Raw genomic sequence first — 22,735 nt, forward strand, 5'->3', positions numbered from 1 at the left:
TTGGTTGATGATTACAAATAGGTGGTGTGCTTTAATTAATTATTTGCAGAAACCTGGGTTACTATCTCAATGTTTTTGGTCTGGTATAGTTGTTCTTCCCATAACCTTAAAAGTGTGGAATGAGAATTTTGACAAAGGGAAGATATTGGCATGTTAAATGGCTATTGATTTCATTTACTCTTAACTCTAGATTGTGGATTATTTAATGTTTTGGTAAAAATTAAATTGACATTTCATAATTTTTAAAGTACTTGATAAAAAATATTCCAAGAAATGTTTGTTACCATTTTAGCAGATCACAATATTAACTTTAATTGCACATCTGATTATTTGTTTTATCTCCTATTTTAGTATTTGATAAATATTTCTTTCAGTATATTTCCAATAAAAATCATTGTGTAAAATATACCCTAATTTAATCTGTACACATATCATTTGAATACCTCAGCTTATAATGATTTTTCATTTGGTTAAAATTTTAGCAAAATTTTAAACTACATTTTTAGGTGTTTTTAGACACTATATTAATCTCATTCTTGACTATCCATGTTGATACTGTAAAGGTGTTTATCCTTATTAGGTACAATAAAGCAAATCTTCCATATAATTGCATTAGTGATACGTGACATTAAAGCTTAATTGGTTTATTTAAAATATCTTGCCCATCAGTTTCTTCTAGATTGTGAAAAATGAAAAGGTCATGAGTACGGTTTAATATTCCTGGGTGAGAGATTTCAATTTTAGCACAATTTGTTGAGAATTAATTAGGAAATCTGACTTGAAGAAAAAGGGATGTTGAATGTAAATAAGGCCATTTATGTGTTCATTAGAATATGGAAGCCTCAGCTTCTTGAGACTGTTGTGGAAACCTATTGGAGTTCACTAGATTTGTTTAAGTTGTTAAATTGAGAATACAGTGTCCATGAAGATAAAAATGTGCTGGTATATACAGAATAATCTTTGCATAGAACCTGATTATGATAAGTACTTGAAAAATATGTACATTCATGTTGGTTTTGTTTACTTTAAACTTTTTTGGTAGGAAATTGATGAAGCCTGTAAAAGAATAAAGCGTGAAGTTGATGATTTAGGTCCAGAAGTTGGTGACATTAAAATCATTCCTCTGTATTCCACACTTCCACCTCAACAACAACAGAGAATTTTTGAGCCTCCTCCTCCAAAAAAACAAAATGGAGCAATAGGACGAAAGGTAAAAAAGATTTCTTATATTTCATATTCTATAGCAACTAGACTGATGTGACATAACAATCATCACAAGGTTTGCAAAATGTTTTCTTCACAATAACTTGGAAAGTAAGAAGCACAAATATTTCCAAAACAGGCACAGAGAAGTCCAAGGACAGCTACTAAGTGTCAGGGTTGGAATAGAGAAACAGCTGGAGATGGATAGAGCCAAGCACTTAGTCATTACTAGATAAGTCACATAAGTAATACTATTAGTACAATATTCAGTTTGTTGAATGAATTCCTAAATTCTTTAGGGAATACTAAACCAAGTGATTTCAGAAGTGTAGTGCTGTGGATAGTTATTAACTTGATTTCATTTAGAAATTTCAAATTCTTTGTCTTCAAGAAAAAAATGAATATTTTATTGGTATTCCTTAATTTCACAATTGTGAATAGATATATTCTAGTAAAAATTGATTGTAATAAGGATTCTCGATTTCTCATTTGGAAAAGCCTTGTAATAATAACCAAGATTCTAGGGAAAATACAGTCTGCTTATGACTAATTGAAATGAATTGAGGTTTTTTTTTTGCCCGATAATTCTTCATAAAGTTCATTATCAGTTCTGTATATTACTTTTGGTTCTAATTAAGACCCTTTTAGCACAGTTAACATGAATGAGAACACTACTACAACTCTTTGCTTTGGTGATATACCTACTCCCCCTTTTCTCCTGCCCCTCCTCCCCCTTTGTTTTAACTTATAACTTGACTTAGTCATCACTCATTCTGGAAGTTTGCTAATTGATTCAGCTAGAATTGCACACTGCTCAATAAGGAGAGGAAATGGGCCCTGTGGAAATGTTTCTGTAGTTTTAAAGAGAGGCTTAATGATCCAAGAACAATAAGATAAGTTAGTGCCTGCTTGGAAGTTGAGGAAACCAGCAAGTTAACATCCTTCCTGAATTGTTGAGCTTGACATCTTGGCAACTGATCCCATCACTTCCTGGCAAATAGAGGGAGAAGAAATGGAAGCAGTGTCAGATTTTATATTCTTGGACTCAAAGATCACTGCAGATGGTGAGTGCAGCCATGAAATTAAAAAGTCCTTGCTCTTTGAAAGGAATGCTATGGCAAATCTAGACAGCATACTAAAAAGCAGAGGCATCACCTTGCTGACAAAGGTCCATATAGTCAAAGCTGTAGTTTTTCCAGTAGCAATGTATGGCTGTCAGAATTGGACTATAAGGAAAGCTAAGTGCCACAGAATCAGTGAATTTGAATTGTGGTGCTGAAGAAGGCTTTTGCAAGTCCCTTGGACAGCAAAGAGATCAGATCAGTCAGTACTTAAAGAAATTAGTTCAGGCTGTTTGCTAGAAGGTCAAATACTAAAGCCAGAGCTTATATATTTTGGCCACATAATGAGAAGACAGGAGTTATTGGAAAATACCTCGTTGGGAAAGATTGAAGGCAAAAGGAAAAACGGAATGGCAGAGGATGAGATGTGTCATGATAATGTCATGAAAGTAATGAACATTTACTTGGCTAGACTTTGCAAGATAATGGAGGATAGAAGGTCCATGAGGTGATGAAGAGTTGGACAACATGACAGAACCACAATAGCACAAAGCAGAACCTGGAGGACTGAGAAAATAAACTCGTTAAACCTAAGTGCATTATTATTTTGTGACAGTACATAGATGGATCACCTCAAATATGATTGAACTAATCCTGCTACTTAAAAGTGAATTACTGAACAATATCCCAAGTAGATTATTCCCTGAACTCAGCATTCTATTTTCTTTCTTCGTTTGCTTAGGAGGGTCCCCCATATCTGTGGGCATTTCCTTCTCAACTTTTCCTCGAGGAATCTCAGAATCAGAGCTGAAAGCACCTTAGAAAGTATTTAGTCCAACCCCCTCATTTGGCAGCTTGCCCAGGCTGGTGTTGGTATTTGATGATAAAGCCTTCAGATGAATTCAAGTCAAAGTCCCTTGACTTCAGATCTAGCTCTCTTTCCACTCTCTCATTCCCCTCTCATCCTTCACATAGTTTCATGTTTCAGGTTGGTTGCAGTTGGGGGAGGAAGGGGCTTTCTTGACCTCCTACTAGTTAGTGTTTTTTTTTCCTAATCATTTATCTTTTTTACATACATATTCCCAGCAAAACGTAAACTTATTGGGGGCAGAGACTATTTTTCATTTTGTCTTTGTATTCTCCAGTACCTAGCACAGTGCTTTCCTTGTACATAGCAGGTCCCTGCTAAATGCTTGCATCAGGCTATCCCTGTGATGTCCATGTTAACCAGCCCCTAAGTTATTTAACCTCAGTTATGACCACCTCTCTCTCATTCCCTGCTTTATTACCATTTCCCTCAGCCTTGGCTCTTGCCCCTTAAATAACCAGTAATGAAGCCCTTTATCTTAAACTGTTCTGAAATGGGTTTTCAGAATTCATCATACCTCACCTCTAAACTTTGGACAGTGTATTTTCTGGAGGACTTGGAAACAGTTGTGACCTACCAAGATAGTCATTGAGTAGAAAAGATCTATTAGATTTTCTCCACTTCTTGGTCATCCTCACTTCCAAAAGTTGATGCCATGATGAACTTTTTATTGTTTACACCTGGGGGATGTTGTCTCTAATCCCTGATTTCACAGACATGTTGGCTCAATAACTCAGTAATTATCAAGACCACCTTCTCCTTATGACAGTCATTGAATTAAATTCTGGGGGAGATGCAGCCTGGCACCTACCTTGCAGATGCTACAAAGGACCTAGAGAAGAAAGTGCTTGGCACTGTCAGATGTTGTACCATCAGAACAGATATCATTTTATCAGTGGAAATGACATTCAAGAAGGATTAACATCGACTTTATCTCTGTACCCTGAAGACCATGAGAATTTTCCACCTGGTTTAGAGCTAAAAACTTCCATGTGTGTTTGTGTTGTCTCCCCTGTTATAATTTCATCTTCTTGACAACAGAGACTATCTTTTTATATTTTTATCCCCAGCATGCTTTGCACATAGTAAGCTCTAACTAAATGCTTCATTCCTTCAGTTGTATCACTGTGTCTCATCTGCCAAGACTTCTGGGAAAGAGGGACTAAGCTAACCAACTCTTGTTCCTTATTTAATCCTTCTTTTTAAAAACTTGGTTAACATTACATTTGTTTGTTTTATTAGGTCTGATTGCCTGAACCTTTATGATGCATTACACACATGCACACACGCACACACCATATTATACTATTCTGGTTGTAGTGGTGTCATTATCATTGGTGGCAGTGGTTTCCAAAAGGAATTTAAAATTGCATTTCATATTGCTGATAGTTTTGCAGTTCTGTCCTTCCCATTCCCCGCCCCCTGCCAAAAAAAAAAAATCAGACCTCAGTCTACTACAAAACCTGCTACCATAAAAGGGTACTCTTTTCCTGTACTAGCACAAAGTGTGCATTGAATTTTCTCTCATATCTAGAAATCTAAAGGATCAACAAGTGACTGAAACCTCATTTGTACAAATTTCTATCTATTGTACCAATGAAATAACATTCCTGTTGAGTATCTCCTCTTTTAGCCTGTTCTATGGGATGGGAACTTAGAGATCACAGCCTGCTTCACAGATTTATTGTGAGGAAGTCACTTTTTGAATACAGATCTGCTGTAGAAATATTATTTATCATTAAATCAAGTTATTTTCCCCCCAGGTCCACATTGCAAAGCTATGGCTGAACAAGAACTAGAGCTTATACTTCCCGACTGTTGAGACCTATGTTTTTCTAGCTCAGTTCCCATTGACCCATAATCATATTGCTGCTCCTGGAACACAGGGTTTGGGATCTACTGATGGGTGGGTTCAGGTTTTATAAAACCAACACTAGTGGGGCTGCTATTGTTTATATCATTCAGTGGGCACTTCTGTTATGCCACAAACAAAGCAACTATCACCACCTGTAATTTGTCTCTATTTACCAACCTCTTTTAATACCTGTAGTGGAGGAGGGAAGTGATGTTATTCTCTGTAATGTTGTTGCTTCCATTAGGCTTCTTTCAACCTTTGACCTCATAATAAAGATTCATTATCATCAAATCTCCTTGTTTCCATGTCTGAAAACACAGAGTAGTTTAGTATCATAGCCAGACAGTGTGATCCACCACCAAGAGAAAGTGATTGCACCAGTAGGAATAAATTGAAAAACTCAGAGAAATACCTGTCCCCCTGAAAGCTGAAATGATCCTTTCTTCCTTATTCCTCTTCCCAACATGAATTGCACCTACATTCACAATGATTGAACCTAGTTTCCTAGTACAAGCAGTGGAATCTGTGTTTTTCTATTATTTACCAGGTAAGACAGCTCCATTATGGGGAAGAGACTGATGTGCCTTCTCAGGGCTGTTGGCCACAGCTGCTGCCTTTCTGCCCTTCACACCCCCAACCTCCTGCCATGCCCCTGACCCTCCTGTGACTCAACTGTGCTGTTGTTATAACAGGAACAATTATACTTTTCAAGGAATTCAAATCTGATATACGTCCATTACTATTGTGAACCATATAGTTCGCCTCTTGTCTGTTACTGTCTCCATCATGAATTCCCGGGTTGGGAATAACTTGCAAGAATTCTGGAATTGCTAAGAGCCAACAAAGTTTTGGGTAGCAGAAGAAACAAATATACAGCATTCATCATAACTAATGTTCTCACGTCTGGATTTGATGTTTTCTATGCCTCATGTGGCTCACAGGCATCATTCTTCCTTCATATCTCCCCAAATGACTCTCAGAGAAGGCCCAAGATATCTGCCTAAGATTTGTGTGAAAGATTCCTCTGTGTCATGGTCTTATTGTGCTTACATATTAAGTGCCTTATCATTGTGAGATGATGGTTCCTTTTCATTTTGATATTCTTGTTCAGGGGAATATCAGAGGGATGTTCCCATGCTGATGTCCATTAAGTTCTGCATCTCTGCACTAAGAATTTTTGTGCCTGTGTTTTTTGAGACATGATTACAAAAAATAAAATGACCAGGTATTTTTAGAGCTTCAGATACTTTTCTGCTTCCAGTGTTGAATTCTAAAGTGTTGGCTGTTGACCAAACTGCATCCCTTCTCCCTTTCCTTACTCCTGACTTATGACCATTCTCTGAACAGTGTCACTTCAATATTATAGAATTATAGTACAGTGGATAGTGAACTGTCCATGAGTTCATATCCTGTCTCTGACACATACTGTTTGGGTGACCCAGAGCAAATTGCTTAACTTCTTTGTGCTCTAAGCATCTGAGACTATAATTTGCAGAGAAAGTTCCCACCTTCTTTGGGAGAGGAAGTTCCTCACTAGGAGAAACTGAGAAGTTATTAATGCACTATTTGATATTCAGCATGATAATTGTGTTATTAGTGAATCTTAAATGGTGTTCTAAGTCCTCTGCTAAAAAGGGGGGAGGGGCTTTGGTCCTAATTCTTTACAGCATGACTAATGTGAAAATAGCTTTACAAAAGTATATGTTGAGCCTATATCAATTTACATGCCATCTTGAGGTGGAGGGAGGGGAGAGAGGGGAGAAAATTTGGAACTCAAAATCTTATGGAAGTGAATGTTGAAAACCAAAAATAAATATTTTTTTAAAGGAAGGGGGGAATTTGTCCTACCCACTAGAAAGATTTGTATTCTCGTTGACTTCTCCCATTCAAAATGACTTAATTCTAAGTGTTCTCTATAACTTAATATGGTATATTTAACTACCTATTTTATTGTTCCTGTTGGCATGTCCTGTTATCCTGCTGAGTCAGGCATTTTAAACTTTTGTCTTGCTATAATTTCATTTCTAATTGCTGATCATTCTAACAATTTTTCATTGATTAATTAAATTGGAACACAATTCAGCCCAATTTAGCAAGCATCAAGTTCGTAATACTGTATGTAGAGCTCTGTGGTAGGTGTTAGGGAAGTTGCCAGGTTTAGAAAATACAGTGCCCCCTTTTTTTCTTTTTAAAGTTTATTTATTTTTAAAAATATTTTCCAGTTACATGTAAAAACATTTAACAATCTTTTTTTTTATGTTTTAAGTTCCAGATTCTCTCCCTTCTGCCTCTTCACCTCTTTTGAGAAGGCAGTTTGATACTGATTATACCTAACAGTCCTTTTTTATGGAATTACCATGTAATGAAACACTTATAAAATTTCAATGAATTATTAAAATTAACTTTTAAAACTTTAACACAGTTGTAAAAATTTTGCATCTAATTATTTTCCTTGGATTATTAATGTTTTGAATTATTGATGTCACTGATGGTCTGGTGTAAGTGAGAATAATTTATGCTCAAAGTATAAGTTGTTTAGCTGTGAGAATTTTTATTTGTGAGGTTATGTACAGTAAAAACCTCATTAGGATCACACAACTTCATACTGCTATGAAGATACAATATGATTCAGTGAAAAAAAGTAATGATTTGGCCCTGTAACTTCCCATTTGTGTGACTTTGAATGAAGTTACTTCTTTGAGCTCTTCATTCCTTTCTAGTTCTTAGTAGTCTGTGATCCTAGGAAAACAGTTGGCTAGAGGACAAACTTGCTGTTTTAGTAAAAATTAAATCAGTATTTGTTAAATGAATTAATCAGCAACTCTGAGGATATCGTGAAATTTATTTACTGTTTATTGTTATTTGCTTATCCTGAACCTAAACTCATAATGCGAATATATGTTTAAGCACTTGAATTTTGTAGGGGGAACCTACAATTAAGATTTAAGTAGGCCAGGTTGTATTCATTTTGATTAAGAAGACAGTTGGATTAAATAAGCAAAGAGAATCATTTAACCTGTATAATTGCTAGAAAATATTTTATATTTACTGTAATTTATTGAGCTTAATTTTGTGTTACATACGGTGTTTATCTTATTCAATAGGTAGTTGTATCTACCAATATTGCAGAGACATCACTAACAATAGATGGTGTTGTGTTTGTCATTGACCCTGGATTTGCGAAACAAAAGGTAACTTGCTTTCACAACTTAATATGAAATAATTTAGGGTTTCCACAAAGTCTTTTTGCATCATTATTTGGAATTATTTTAGTTTCCTACTTGAAAAATAGGAACAGAGATGGACAGAAGGAATTTTATGTTACCCAAGTCTGTAAGCATTTATAACCATTTTCTTGAATTGAGGAGAACTATCCACAGACCTTTGCAACTAGATTGTATTTTCTTTTTTCCTTCAAGAGAATTGGATAGTAGTAAATGTTGAAAATAGTGTAGCTTTACTCCAAAGGCCAAGTCATTGAGTCTTTTAACTAAACTCTCTCCCTCTTCCCTGGCCTCTACTACTCCTCTACCCCTCCACCCCAAAAAAACAAACAAACAAAACATAATTATTATTCTTCCAGCTAGAAAATCATGTTGAATATCTGGAATATTTTCATAGCCAGAATGGCCACTTTAGTGTGCAGGTATCGAATAATTCCATATATTTTAATAGATCTTTTCCTAATGTTTTAGTTGTCCATTTTGGTTAACTTTAGGGATAGAACTTAATACATGTATTTTTTGAAGCAATGTTTGCTCCATAGAGTGAATATTAAGAATATTAGCAGTATAGTTATTGGAATTTTTTTTTCATATTGGGGTCCAGATTTTTTATCTGGAAACTCATTTCTGAAACTACAGTGAAATTCACTGGGGGGAAATACAATTTCTCTTTATTGAATGATTCAAGAATTTTTTTAATGGATAACATGAACTCATATGATAGGATTAAAATTTATGTCTTTAGCTTCCATGGAGTTAAGACTCCTGGATTGCTGGGGCAATGTTTGCAAATACTATCTATGGCCTCTGATGTATATTTAACCAAGTGAAACTTGAGTTAAATACGGTCTTACTACCAAGACTTGGTAGGATGGGCTTTACAGTTAGAATGTGGCAGTGGAAGTGTGGGTAAGTTGGAAGTTTTTGAGGTTAGCCTTAGCCTTTAGGAATTTAGGGAGCTAAATTAACAGCTTCCATAAACAAGTCAAGGTATATATACTCCAGTTCTTCCTTTGCTGCCACATCTTTTACCATTGGGCAGGTGTCATGAATATACCATAAATCGCAGTGTTTCCATTTTGGGGGCTAGTATGAGTCACCAGGAGTCTTTATCAGGGCACACATATTTAAGTGAAAGAAATAACTGTTGTTTAACTTGATACTTCCATTAGGTATATAATCCTCGAATTAGAGTGGAGTCTCTTTTGGTGACAGCAATCAGCAAAGCTTCTGCTCAGCAAAGAGCTGGTCGAGCTGGTCGTACCAGGCCTGGAAAATGTTTCCGACTTTATACAGAGAAAGCCTATAAAACTGAAATGCAGGTAAGAGGTTCATTTCATTTAATGTATGACCTTTCTGGGCACTCAGAAGGTGACACTAGCAGTTTAAAGACTCCTTTCCTATCAACAAAGATCTGTGATGTAGATAGATCTTAAAATCAAACACACCTAATATATAGCACATGTTACATGTTAAAACTACGCTTTTCACATAAGAAACAAGGTTTCTTTATTCTTAGTCGGTGTTTGGCTTATTTGCTTTTGTGTTCTTCTGATGAGATAGGCAGAGGTAAGAATATGCTATTTCCTGGAGAAATGGAATGAGAATAAATGTAAAACAAGCAAAGCTATTATCTTAACACAGCACTGTGCTTTTTTTTAGGACAATACTTACCCTGAAATTTTGAGGTCTAATTTGGGTTCAGTGGTGTTACAGTTGAAGAAACTTGGTATAGATGACTTGGTACACTTTGATTTTATGGATCCACCAGGTGAGTTTTTTTCTTAAATAACATTGTTCTGTAATAATGTGTGCCAGTGTTGCTTAAAACAATTTTTAGTTTTAGTGAAATTCTCCGTTAATTACTTCTTTTATGTGATGAAACTCAATAAAGACACAATTCTGCTTCTCCCTAAATGAGTTTTATGAATGAGTTTAATATTTTTATGAATGACCTTCTATATACATCCCATTTGGAGACTATAGACTTGTAAAACATGGCCATTACAAATGTAAATTTGTGTTCTAGTACATTTAATATAAGCATATTAAGCATTTTAAAAAATCATTTGTCCATTTCACAGTCAACAGAGATGACAGCTCTGACCTAATTAGTCTACTCCAAGTTTTCCAGAATGCTTTATACTAGTCTGGTTTATGGTGAACATTTAAATCTTACTTAGGACTCCTTAGGATTGATATTGAGTTCTTGGGGCCCGTATAGATATAAAATTGCTGTATTAATTATTGACAATTTTGTTTTCTTATATAAGTGGTCTCCAACTTGCTAACTTGTATCCCAAAAGTTTGTGAGCCAGTCATGTAGAAGTCAGAATATATTTATACATTTTTCTAAAGGGGGGAAATGTTGTAAATAATGGTAAGGTTCAGAGAACAGTTACTTGGTTGGACAGGTTACGTGGGCTAAGTGTTAAGGAGTATTGACTTTTAATAGCTTGACTTCTGCGACATAGGAGCGCAATTAGGGTTAAAGAGGTTTCCTGAGTTTTCTTTTGTTCAGCTTTGACCCTCTACAAAATTTTGAAATGGTTGAAGTTTATATTTCATGTTATCTCATCTTCAGCTTAACCTGTTGTCAGTCATTTATTTGGAGTTTAATACATTTTCCCATGAGTAAGAACTATGTTTTTGTCTTTTGTATCCCCAGCACTTAACATAGTACAATGCCCGGCACATAGTCTTAAGCACTTAATAAGTGCTTGCTAATTTATGGAGGTCACCCACAGACTCAACAGGTTTACTAACGTACCCCGTTCTCCCACATACCTGATGATTATGTATAGTAAGATATATTTAGAACTGGAAAGGACCTTAGAGAGGTCATCAAGCCAAACCACTCATTTTATAAATAGGAAAACTGAGACCCAGAAAGGTTAAAAGGCCCAGCCAGGGTCACAGCTTGTGCCTGAGATAGGATCTGATGCCGCTGAACCACGTTCATCTTTCTTAATTTTCCTAGTGAGATACCATATCCAGTCTTTCCATACTTAGGTAGAAAATCTCTATTTTTTTTTTTTTGGTTAGGCAATGGGGTTAAGTGGCTTGCCCAGGGTCACAAAGCGTTATGTGTCTGAGGCTTGTTTTGAACTCAGGTCCTCCTGACTCCAGGCCCAGTGCTCTATCCACTGCGCTACCTAGCTGCCCCGAAAATTTCCTCTGTTGTCCATTATTCCAAATGAAAACCTCTGTTTCCTTGATAGGTAATCTTAGCATTAGATGATTTGATTGAATTAATCATATTAATGATTAAGGATTAAAAACCCTAATCTTTTAAAAGAGATTTTGCATTTTTAAAAGGAAGATTATTAGCCCAAAACAGTTGATACTTAGAAAAATTATGGACATAACAATGAAATAAAAATATTGAGACTTTGCATGAGAGTCTGCCCTGTCATAATTCTTCCTCTTTTCCTTATGCCTGCTTTTATGAGCCTTTTCAACTCACACAACTTGCATTTTCTCCCTGATTGATATTAACATGCTGCCTTCTGAAGATTTGCTGAGTTTTTTTTGCCAACACACAAACTACTTTGTTCCAAAATTTTATATGCAAATCACTTGTTGTTAGGAATGCATTTTCCATACAAACAATGTTAGCTCTCTGTGGGAATCACAACTCAAGAAACCAGGTTTTTAGTCTGAGTTCTAGTGCAAAATAATTGTGTGACCAAGGGACAGTCATTTTGCTTCTTTTTGCCTTAGTTTTTATAACTATAAAAGAGGAAGTCAAACTAGATGTTGTCTAAGTTCTCCACTAACTTCTAAGGTTCAATAATACTAGCCTTTTTTGAATCCTTGAACTGAAGTTTTCTTAGGCTTGAGACTTAGGGTGAGGTTTGTATGTGTGTATATGTGAACATGTGTGTTTGTGTTGCCACATTTAGTCACTGCTATTGACATTTTTAGGAATTAAGATGCTTGTCTTACTTTGGAAAATATGTATTTAGTGTAAAGTGTGTAACATGATACGAATTGGTTAACAAATTATCTAACCCTTTTAGGAGAAAGACTGACTTTTAAACTCCCCTTTAGCAAACTTTGGAATTTTGGGTGATTCATTGGTTGCTAGATTCCTATAATTGAATTTGATGACAGCTTGAAATCTGAATTTGGCCCACTGTGGTATGAAAAATGAGTTTGCTTATAATAGTTTGTACTTTATCACATTTTTGCTTACTAAAGGCAGCTTGACTAATAGAGTATTTTTTCTTCCAGCTCCTGAAACTCTGATGAGAGCCTTAGAGCTTTTGAATTATCTAGCTGCTTTAAATGACGATGGAGACTTGACTGAATTGGGATCCATGATGGCAGAATTTCCATTGGATCCACAGCTCGCTAAAATGGTTATTGCAAGTTGTGACTACAACTGTTCTAATGAGGTCCTATCTATTACTGCTATGTTGTCAGGTAATAGAGGGAAAAAGCCACCCCCATCTATTCCCCATCTCCCTTGGCCCCCTCCATTTCTTGCCTCCCCCCAAAAAAATCCCAGTTTGGGTGGATATCACTTAGTTTTTTCCTGACATATGCTAGTTTGATGTATATTCTCAAAAACAATAAATACCTTGTATATGAAAATATTTACTTAAACTGAAGAATAAAATCTTCACAGAATTTATAAAAAGCAAAATAGTTTATTGTATGAAACATAAAAATAATCAACTCTGAAACACTATAATAAATTGCTAAATTGTAAAGAAGAATACTGGTACCTCACTATAACAGTAACTGTTATAATCCTATAATTCAGAATTTTGAACAAGGTGGGTCATTTATAGACTTACCTCCCCAGGTTTGTCATTAGTTACCAGAAGGACCTTGTTTTGAACACTGTTATAGTGATCCTCTTGATTGTGTAAAACTATGCCAGTTGAAAAGAACATCAATTAAAACCTGTCACTGTGAAAGAATAAAAATAGTAATGATAACAAAGTCTCAAATCTAACTCAGTCTGTTTAAATGGCTGTACTTCATGATGGTAGAAACATTTATAAGGCGTGTCTAGTATGTAAAAGTCTAAATTTGAAAGCCAGACATTGATTCAAGAAAGAAACATCCATTTGAGTAAAGCTCAGTCTTTGAAATGATACCAGCTTGGATATAAATATTCCAAAAGCAAGAAAGGAAATATCAGTTAAAGAAATTAATACTGAGCTTTACAGCTATAAATTGCTGATGTGGCAGTTGAGTGAAATTTCCAGTAGAAAAATAACTTAATGGGATGAGATTTTGTACAGATTATAACTGACCTATAACTAAGGTGCTCATTCATGCATTTATAGATTTAGATACTGGGGAGAATGGATTTTGTGTTTAGAAATACCTGCTCATGTGGTAATCAGGATATTTATTTATGATGGTTTTGAATATTTAAAAGCCTTATTCAATGTAAACCCTCTCCTGATTACTTCTAAATTTGTTAAAAAGAGAAACTAAAAAATGTTTTATAAAGTTATGGCCTAGTTCAGTCTTGTGGCATATATTAATGGTGTGAATTTTTTTTTATTAATGAACTAGCTAAAATGTTTTTTTTTTCCAGAGTTTTAATTGATCAGACTCAGAGCAGATGGGCAGGGCAGAATCTAATCATTTTAACTAAATTGTAGCCTTAATTGCGGAGGTGGTGGTAGGTTGTTGTCTGCCTTTCTTATATGTTGTTTTTATTAGTTTCTCCAGTTAGTTTCATCTTCCCCCAGGTTTAAGAGAATTTGTGGTTGCAAAAGACAACAGGTTATTTTTATGCTTCACCCACCTTTCCCCCATCATTTTCAACCTTTACTGCCTGTTTTGTTTTCTAAGGTTTTCTGCTTTTTGGAACCTAGTTTTAGAGTCGATGAGGAAGCTAACTCTTTAAGGAAATTATTATTTGAATTCAGTTGAAATCTTCCAACTTGTTTTAAATTCCCTTCTTTTCATGGTCCTGGTCAGTAATAAATGTTCTGCATGAAATGATTGTTTAGTGATGTTACATAGTTCACCATAAAAATCACAAAGTTTGAGCTTACTTGCAGCAGTACATGGACAGGCCATTGGGAAGAAATTAGTGAACTAATACAGAGGGACTGTTGAACATGAACAACTTGGCTAAGCTTCTCATGCTTTATTTTCCATCTTGAAAATTTTAAGTTTCAGAAATTCTGAGGTCCTGACATAAACTGTGCAAAAAACAAGGGCCTTCTCTTCATATAATGCTATTCTTTCTCACTATTCCTTAGTTACGGTGACCAGATTTCCACACTAACTTTCTGATATGTAGTCACAGCAATGTGAATTTTTTTGCGCTTTCGATTACTTGACTTGCTCCTATTATTTTAAGTCAGACCTCTAATATTTATCATGTATGTGTCTTTATTTTCTGTTGGCTATTTGACATCTTTTTAAGGGGAAAAGGTTATGGGAAAGAGTAATTCATTTGACTCTGATTTTGGTCTTCAAGTCTACTAGTTCCATTTCCATATGGATTGATGATCACTTATGATATTTCCATTGATAATCAAGAGTTGAAAAGCTTTGCTTTTAAAATGTGTTGGAAAAGGTCCCAATTTGTTAAAAATTTAATTTTTATATTCTCATGAATATGGAAATTACTAAAGTGGTTTAAGGAAAGTTGTATTTTTTTAATGTAGTGTACAAAATGCCTCGTTTTAACTATAGCCTTATTTTAATTAAGAGTGGGGCCCTATACAAGTACATACTGGGCTTACCTTACTGGCAATCTTGATGACCCTTGAAATAATGAATGTCATGAGCTCACAGTGTCCACTTTCCTATTATTGAGTGTTGCTTTTTATTTGGGTGTATTTATTCAAAATACCGCATTTTAAAATCTTCGTTTAGGATTCTCAATTGATCCTTTTGAGATATTGAAAGAATAGGCTGAATTCCTCCCAGCCATTTGGTTGAATTTCCTTAATTTAAATAATAGTAAAGGGCGGTTTAACCTTCCACCACTACTGCTACCATCAAAACCCAAGTTTCTCTGATATTTTCTTGTTCACGTATGCTTTTGCACACCGGTGCTTATAGTAATACCCACCAGTGGTGACAGCCACAACACTTTTTAGATCTTTTTCATTTAATTGTGGTAAATAGGACTAGTTATAAAAAGTTTATAACCACAGCAGTGCTGAAGTATAGTTTTTAAATTACTTGTGTTATTTAGTGGACTTCTTACTTGAAGAGATATATTTAGCTAAAAGGCCCTTGTCACCATAATTCTGGTTATTGGTAGAGCTATCAGCACTGGTATTTTTGAAATAAGTTCTATTGAGCCTTCCTTGTATACTTTTAGCAATCTTGATGGCCTTCAGAATAGCTGTTTTGATGCCTACTTTTAGTTCTAGTCAAAATAATCAGGTACTCTGTAGCTTTGAAACCCTCTTGTCTTACAGATGTGGTTAGGTGTTGATGTACCAAATCAAGGTAGTAAACAGTCCAAGATGCAGTTGGAGGCCATCCTGCCCTGCCCTATGCTCTGTGAACTGACCTAGCTAGGCCTTGTTCCTCTGTCTGTGAATGCGTGACTCATCGATATGGGCGTTTGTGTTGGGCCCATACCAACCTTGTTTAGTCCCACAGTGTTTTGTTCGCCCCACGGAGGCCAAGAAAGCAGCAGATGAAGCCAAGATGAGGTTTGCCCACATAGATGGAGATCATCTGACACTGCTGAACGTTTACCACGCTTTTAAACAAAGTAAGTTTTAATTACATTCAATTTCCACTTTTTCCTAAATGTCAAGTGACAACATTGATTTCTATTTCTCATTTGACTTTCATTCATTTTTGTGTTTGTGTATTTATTTACATTAATGAGACCTTTGTATTAGAAACACATCCATAGTTGTTTTAAACTCTTGCCTGGGGTAAAAAAAGAGATCTTACTTTTTCTAAATGTATTTTATTCTTAAATATTTATTGAATAGTAATAAATTTTTATTCTAATTATTTTTAAAATTACCAAGTATTGCTAGTCCATGTGACAGATATTTGTAAGAAAATTTAATATTTTTTGCCATCATCATTTAGGTCCTGAGATTTCATATGATAAGTAGAATAGTGAATACATCAAAGCAGTAAAATAATAATCTCAATATAAAGCATGAGTTTTGTGGTACTTGCATAATACCAGATTGTGATTGTGTTGGTTATTGATCAGTAGACTGAAAACTTAATTTTTTGTAAGATGATATTAATGCAGAGTTGTTGCTGTGTAGGTTTCTGATCATATAAAAATATAAGTCCCAAGTCCTTTTTTGCTTCTGGTTTTAAATGTTTTGGAATTGATGAAATATTAGCTTTCTTATACCATGCTTTCCCTGTGAAACTTATATAATTTATCCATTACTGCTGAGGAAAGGGAATCTGGGTCAATAATGAACTTCTTCTTTGACCTCTTTTTACAATTATTTTTCCTATATAATTCTCACTTCCCATTAATTACTGGGAATACCTGTTGTTCATTGGGCATGCAAATTTTCAGTTTCTCAAATCAGTGAAGGATTGTCGTTAATTAGGCAGCAAAAGACACTGCTAATTTCATCTTTCAGTCTCATCTTTCAAGTTGTATGGTAAGGGGTGGGTGGGTGTGGGTGTGTTTTAATGTCAAGGCCTTTATTACATATTAGTAGATTTAAGAGCTTAAGATTTTTTAATCTTTTGGCAAAGAAGGGGTCTGACCCTATAATTTCAGGCTTAGGAAAACTCCTACAGCTATGGATCAGCAGCTGCCCTGCAATTTATCCCCTTAGAAAGTTGTCTGGGAGGTTAATTGACTTACCCTTGGTCTCACAGCTAGTTGTATTAGAAACAGGACTTCAACCCAACTCAGCCTGGCTCAAAGACTAGACCTTTATCTTCTATACTCTGCCATTTCTCATAGCAAAGAATATTCCAGTGAAAATGAGATATAGTGAAACAGTTAAGGCATCTAACTTTCTGTACTTTGAACTGTCAAGCTCTTCCGGCAGAATAAGTAAGCCAATATTAGGACCTGTGGAGTTAGTTACTTTTTTAGTAGTTACTGGTTTTTCGCCGGTATGTTATCATCTATAAAGTGCTACCTTAGGTGAAGTTTCTTTGTTAAAGTTAGTTTGTGATCTGCTTTACCTTTTGACTGGGCCTTTGGGAGTTTAAATGAGAATTTTGTTTTTAAAGGGAACCTTAAACTTATAATTCAGAAGGGGGGTTTTGGTTTTGGTTTTTTGTTACATTGTTTTTTTTGCTAATGTTAATGTCAACAAATTAATTACCAAAGCAGAAGTAATGTCATAAAGAATTTTGTTTTAAATTGCCACATTTATAAACTTTTGAGGGAATGATAATCCAGTTTTGGTTTTTAAGCTCCATTTTCTCCTTTTCAGCATAGCCAAGTTTCTTAAATAGTATAAATATATACCAGTTTGAAGGTAAAACGTCAAGCAAATAACTCAATTTTGTTTTTGTTTTTGAAAAAATATGGATGTAACTCTACATTCCTTATAATATGCCAAAGACAATTTGCTTCTCTTGCATTTTGTGAGGAACAGTCAATCAAATGGGAATTCAAACATGCAAACAGTATTTTAGATACTAAGTCCTTATAACTATAAAGTAACAAGTTACTATGAAAGATGCTTTTGAGTAGACTGTTGAATAATTTGTGGGGCTTCCCAATGCCACGTAAAGAACTATGTCTCTTTGTGACAAAAGACTCAATAAATTTTTTGCCATCTTGATCCACATGAGCCACTAGTGAAAATGTGCAATATGTAAAGGTACAGGTAATACTGGTATCTAAATATTGGAGGGGCGGGAGTTGAGGCATCAAGACACAGTGTTAGTTTGTATATTTACATAGTTGCACAGGCAGGGTAAAGGGCTAGGCAGTATGGTGTAGTAGAATGATCATAGGAACTAGGAGTTCTTAGAAATCAGCGGGTAGTAGTAGAAAAGGTCCTGGACGTGAAATTAGGAGAAACCTGGGATTGAATTTCTCTTGACACTCAGTAGCTGCTTGACCATGAGTCAGTCACTCACCCTTCCTAGTCTTTAGTTTCCTTATTTAGAGAGAAGACTAGATGGTTTGTGAGTTCCCTTCAAGTGGTAAATCTGTGATCTTGTTACCTTTCTAGTTTTAAATCTAAAGTTAATATTTATGTATAGATTTAATTCCATTACAGTTAATCAAATCACAATTTAAAATTGAAAATAAATTTCTTGGTCTTGGATTTTATTCCATTGAATTTCAGCAAAAATTTTGTAATAGAATCATTTAGACAGTCACTTGGGTATTGTTATAATGGAAGTTGGAGGGCAAGTTAAAAGTCATTTAGGCCAATCCCCTCATTTTATTGGTGAGGAAAGTGAGTCTTAGAGACACAAAGTATCTGGCCTGAGGTCACATAGGGCGTGTCAAAGGCAGGATTTGAACTTGGATCCTCCCTGCCTTTGGTCATTTTGATTAGTATGAAAATTACTCCCTGGAAGGTCATGGGGGAAAAAAATCAAACAAATAAATTGTTTTTGGAATTGTGTTTCATCTTTATTTTGACTCACTAAGGATTTGGAAAGAATTTATTTATGACATCTACTCTTTAGAGACATGAGTCTGCAGTGGCTTTTCACATATTCTAGAAAGTACATAAGATAACCTTTTTGTTTTCTGATTTGTTTGATTGACCATTTTGTTATACTTTTTTTTTCTTAATTAGGTAAATTGTTTGGGTGATACATATCCTCTCTCTTTTCCTCCCCCTTTTTTATTTTAAAACATTACAGATCATGAGTCGGTTCAGTGGTGTTATGACAACTTCATTAACTACAGGTCCCTGATGTCTGCAGACAATGTACGCCAGCAGCTGTCTCGAATCATGGACAGATTTAATTTGCCTCGTAGAAGTACAGATTTCACAAGCAGAGACTATTACATTAATATAAGAAAAGCTTTGGTTACTGGTTATTTTATGCAGGTATGTGAAGAAAAATAAGGTAAAAGTCTACTGCTCACACTGGTATTCTTTGCTTTTCTCTAATTGGTCTTTAATTCGTCAAATATAAAATGAATTTAAGAAACCCAGTGAAAATTGCTCTTAAAAGATTGTTTAGTTGGATGTCTCAGGAACTTTTATTAAGAAATTTTATGTGTCTAAGAATGTGTAACCCAATTAACGCAGTAAAAATGGCGAAATTGGCATTGTAAATCACTCATACTTAAATTTTAGTTTTATTAATTGTAATCTAAATTGTATCAAATGGCCAATCTGGTCATTATGAAGCTATATAACTGACATTTATTACTTGAAAAATATAAAAAGAAGGCATTAATACTTGATACATTTTTTTAAATTAAATTTTCTTAATCTAAACAACCAGGCAACTCACATGACTGGAATGTTGGCTATGTTGTACTAAGAAATGATTATTGATACTCATATAATGATGACCCTGAGGTGCAAAATTGTACTTTGAATTATTCTTTTTTAGCCTTAATCTAGTTTAATTTTATAACTAGAAGCAAAGTTTGAGCTTTTTCGGCAACTGTTGAACACAGAAAGTCTAAATAGGTTTAATGAGTCAGATTCTACTCATTTCAGTGCTTTATGTGCCACTTCCAGATCCACATAATTCCTGGAACTGCTTTCCTGAGCATTGTTTATAATTAAACTAATGGAGAATTACAAGCTGGTCTTCATTCTGTTTTCCCTTTAGGAGAGGATATTTGTACCCATGTGGGAAATGTCAGTATTCCATAAGGTGGTGCAAGGAGTTGCTTTCTTCCTAGTATCAGCTTTTAAATGCTTTCTCCATTCTTTAGGCAGTCTCACCTACTGCCATGATCTATTATCATTCCTCTCCCTCATATCCAGTGAGTTGTCAACTCCCGTTGATTCTGCCTCCAAAGTATTTTTTACATTAATTCTCTCATCTTCATACTACCATAAAATTTGTTGATTTAAATTTGCTAACTCCATACATACTGTTAGCTAGCTTTGGGCTAGCTGATAACTAGAAAGTATCAGAAATTAAAATTTTCTTCTTGTTCCTTAAGCAGCTACAATTCCCAAATCCCTGTAACTGGTTCTTCTCTTTCACTCTTCCATCCCACATATCCTATGCTTTTCCCTCTCAGAGGTTACAATGTTGTATATTGCTTCTATGGACATAGCTATTTATATGTTGTTTTCCCCACTAGGGTATCCTTGAGAGCAGGGACTGTGCCTATATTTATATTCCCTGCCTTTAGGACAGTGCCCAGCACATAGTAAGAACTAAAGAAATGTTTGTTTACCCACTGGTCTCTCCTTACTTAAGGCTTTCCCTTTTTCAATCCATCTTTCAGAGAACTGACTTTAGAGATCTGGCCATATCTCTCCTGTGCTTGAAAAATCAAAATTCTGAACCTGGCATTAAGATTGTCTTCATTAAACCCCACTCATTTACATATTCTACTTTGGCTAAACTTGGGCTAATAGCTGTTCCTCATTCTCATTATGCCCTCTCCTGGCCATCCCCCATGTCTTCCACATCTCTACCTATTAAAATGTATCCCTTCAAGTCCAAACCACGTTTCTAGGTGCTTTCCCTGATTTTCTGCTTCCCTAAGTATCATTAAGAGCATTTTAGGTATCTCCCTATATCAAACTATGCCATGTGTCACACTTATTTCCACATAGGCCTTATCCTTTCTGTCCATGGCTTTCAGAATTAAAGAGGCTTTTCTGTGTGTTTCTATGTGTCATTTCATACCTGTCTACAACTATATTTGTCGGTGTATATATGTATTCTTTTATATAAGCTGTATTGCCAAAGAATCGTTGCATGGGACAAATTATGTCAACTGATAATATCAGAGATAGATTAAGGAAGGACAAGCCTTTTGCTTTTGTGAGAATGAACTAAACAGAAACTAGGATGAGAACATTTTTCTGTCATAGTAGAATTATAGAAAATAGTCGGTTGCATAAAGTCCTTGCATTTTTGTCACTAGAGTTATCTGGAACTGTACCTGTACTTTAATTCTCACTGCTTTTTCCTATCTCTTCATTCTATGATTTTATTGATTATACTAAACATGTGAATAATAAGACTAATTGAACATTGTGTGTCTAGTCTGTTTTAGAATGATTGTGTGTGTGTGTGTGTGTGTCTTTCCTTAGCCTTCCTTTTTCCAGGCTAAAAATAGTCCTTTAAAAATATTAAATAGACCTTATTAACTACAATAGAGTGCTTGTACAGCAGAATCTTAAAGTAAATACAAAGCAGTACTAAGGCTATTTTTTTTTGTTCCATTTGTAACACTTGATGAGAAAAGAAATAGCTGTGTAGTTGGAGATTATCCACTTGCTTTTATGTCTGGTTGAGTCTGTTTAAACACAGCATGTCCAAAGATGGAGAGTGCTGGTGGGGAATGGAGATAATCTACCTTCATCCTCACTTCACTTAGTTTTTAACTTATCTTGATGACCTTTTGTTATTTAAAATACCAGTACCACTGATGTTTTGAAAAGTAGCGCTTTTAAGGAAATCAGAAGAGAAAATAATTGTGAGAACATTTTTATCATATTTTTAAGCATCTTTTGCCTTAAAGATTTAAATTCTCCAGTTTGCTTTTTCTCCAAGGTATTACAAATTATGTCATATTAACCTAATGTTAGATTTCAAAACTATACTTAAAATTTCCAGTGACTTAGTTTATCAAACAAGTAATCTGTTTATCTGGAATCTAATCCTAGAATCCTAGAATTTCTTCAGAGCTGGAAGGAATCTTAGAATTCATCTAATTCCATCCTTCTTTTATAGAAGAGAAAGAGACCCAAGAGATAATTGATTTTGTCCCATGTGCTGTCCTAATTTTCCCACTATTATATGACCTGGGTCAATTCATTCAACTAATTCAATTTTTTTTTAAATAAAGTACTTGATTTAATAATGTAGTATTTTGTTTAGCCATTCCTTTATTTCAGAACCCAGTCTGAAATTGAAAGTATTGGTTCCCCAGCACTTTGATTTACTTAATTTATGTAATCACTATTATGTACTTTCATTTTATCAGTGAGAACTAGAAAATGAACTTTGTAGGTGATAGAAGCTTTTGCAGATTCTTATCAGACATTATAGAATGGATTGAGAGGGCAGTATTATATAATGGGAAAAGACTTGAGAAGAAAAATAGTTGTCATATCATTTACTAGCTTTGTGGCAGAGTCAGCCTTGGTTATATCATATGTCATCTGTGAAATGGGGCACTAGCTATCTCACACGGTTGTTTTAAACAAAGTGTTTTATAAACTGCAAGGCCTTATACTTAGTGTTATAGAGATTTATATGCTTGATGAGAAGAGCGATATCAATGCTGGGTGAAAATATTGGTGCTGGGAGTAGGACATTATATGCAATGATCCGCACTCATAGATTCCCATTCTGCAAAGAAGCAGGAAGGAGAGGTACCTTCTCATCTTTTCATTTAAGTCCAGTGATGGTTACTTTGCAGCATTTGTTTTGTTGGAGTTTTTTTCTATTTATATTT

The 22,735-nt window shown here is 34.9% G+C and overlaps 1 protein-coding gene across 1 annotated transcript in view; it reads left to right on the forward strand.

The window, feature by feature from the left end:
• Nucleotides 1–22,735, forward strand: part of DHX15 (DEAH-box helicase 15) — a 68,334-nt gene that overhangs the window by 40,561 nt on the left and 5,038 nt on the right. The window contains exons 6-12 of the mRNA XM_020992468.2: nucleotides 1,043–1,210; nucleotides 8,092–8,178; nucleotides 9,384–9,533; nucleotides 9,874–9,982; nucleotides 12,448–12,639; nucleotides 15,803–15,925; nucleotides 18,988–19,178. Of these exons, the coding sequence (XP_020848127.1) occupies nucleotides 1,043–1,210; nucleotides 8,092–8,178; nucleotides 9,384–9,533; nucleotides 9,874–9,982; nucleotides 12,448–12,639; nucleotides 15,803–15,925; nucleotides 18,988–19,178 (1,020 nt within the window). The remainder of the gene's footprint in view (nucleotides 1–1,042; nucleotides 1,211–8,091; nucleotides 8,179–9,383; nucleotides 9,534–9,873; nucleotides 9,983–12,447; nucleotides 12,640–15,802; nucleotides 15,926–18,987; nucleotides 19,179–22,735) is intronic.

The sequence above is a fragment of the Phascolarctos cinereus genome, unplaced genomic scaffold (assembly GCF_003287225.1).
Source record: "Phascolarctos cinereus isolate Bilbo 61053 unplaced genomic scaffold, phaCin_HiC Scaffold_9;HRSCAF=440, whole genome shotgun sequence".
Lineage (NCBI taxonomy): Eukaryota > Metazoa > Chordata > Mammalia > Diprotodontia > Phascolarctidae > Phascolarctos > Phascolarctos cinereus.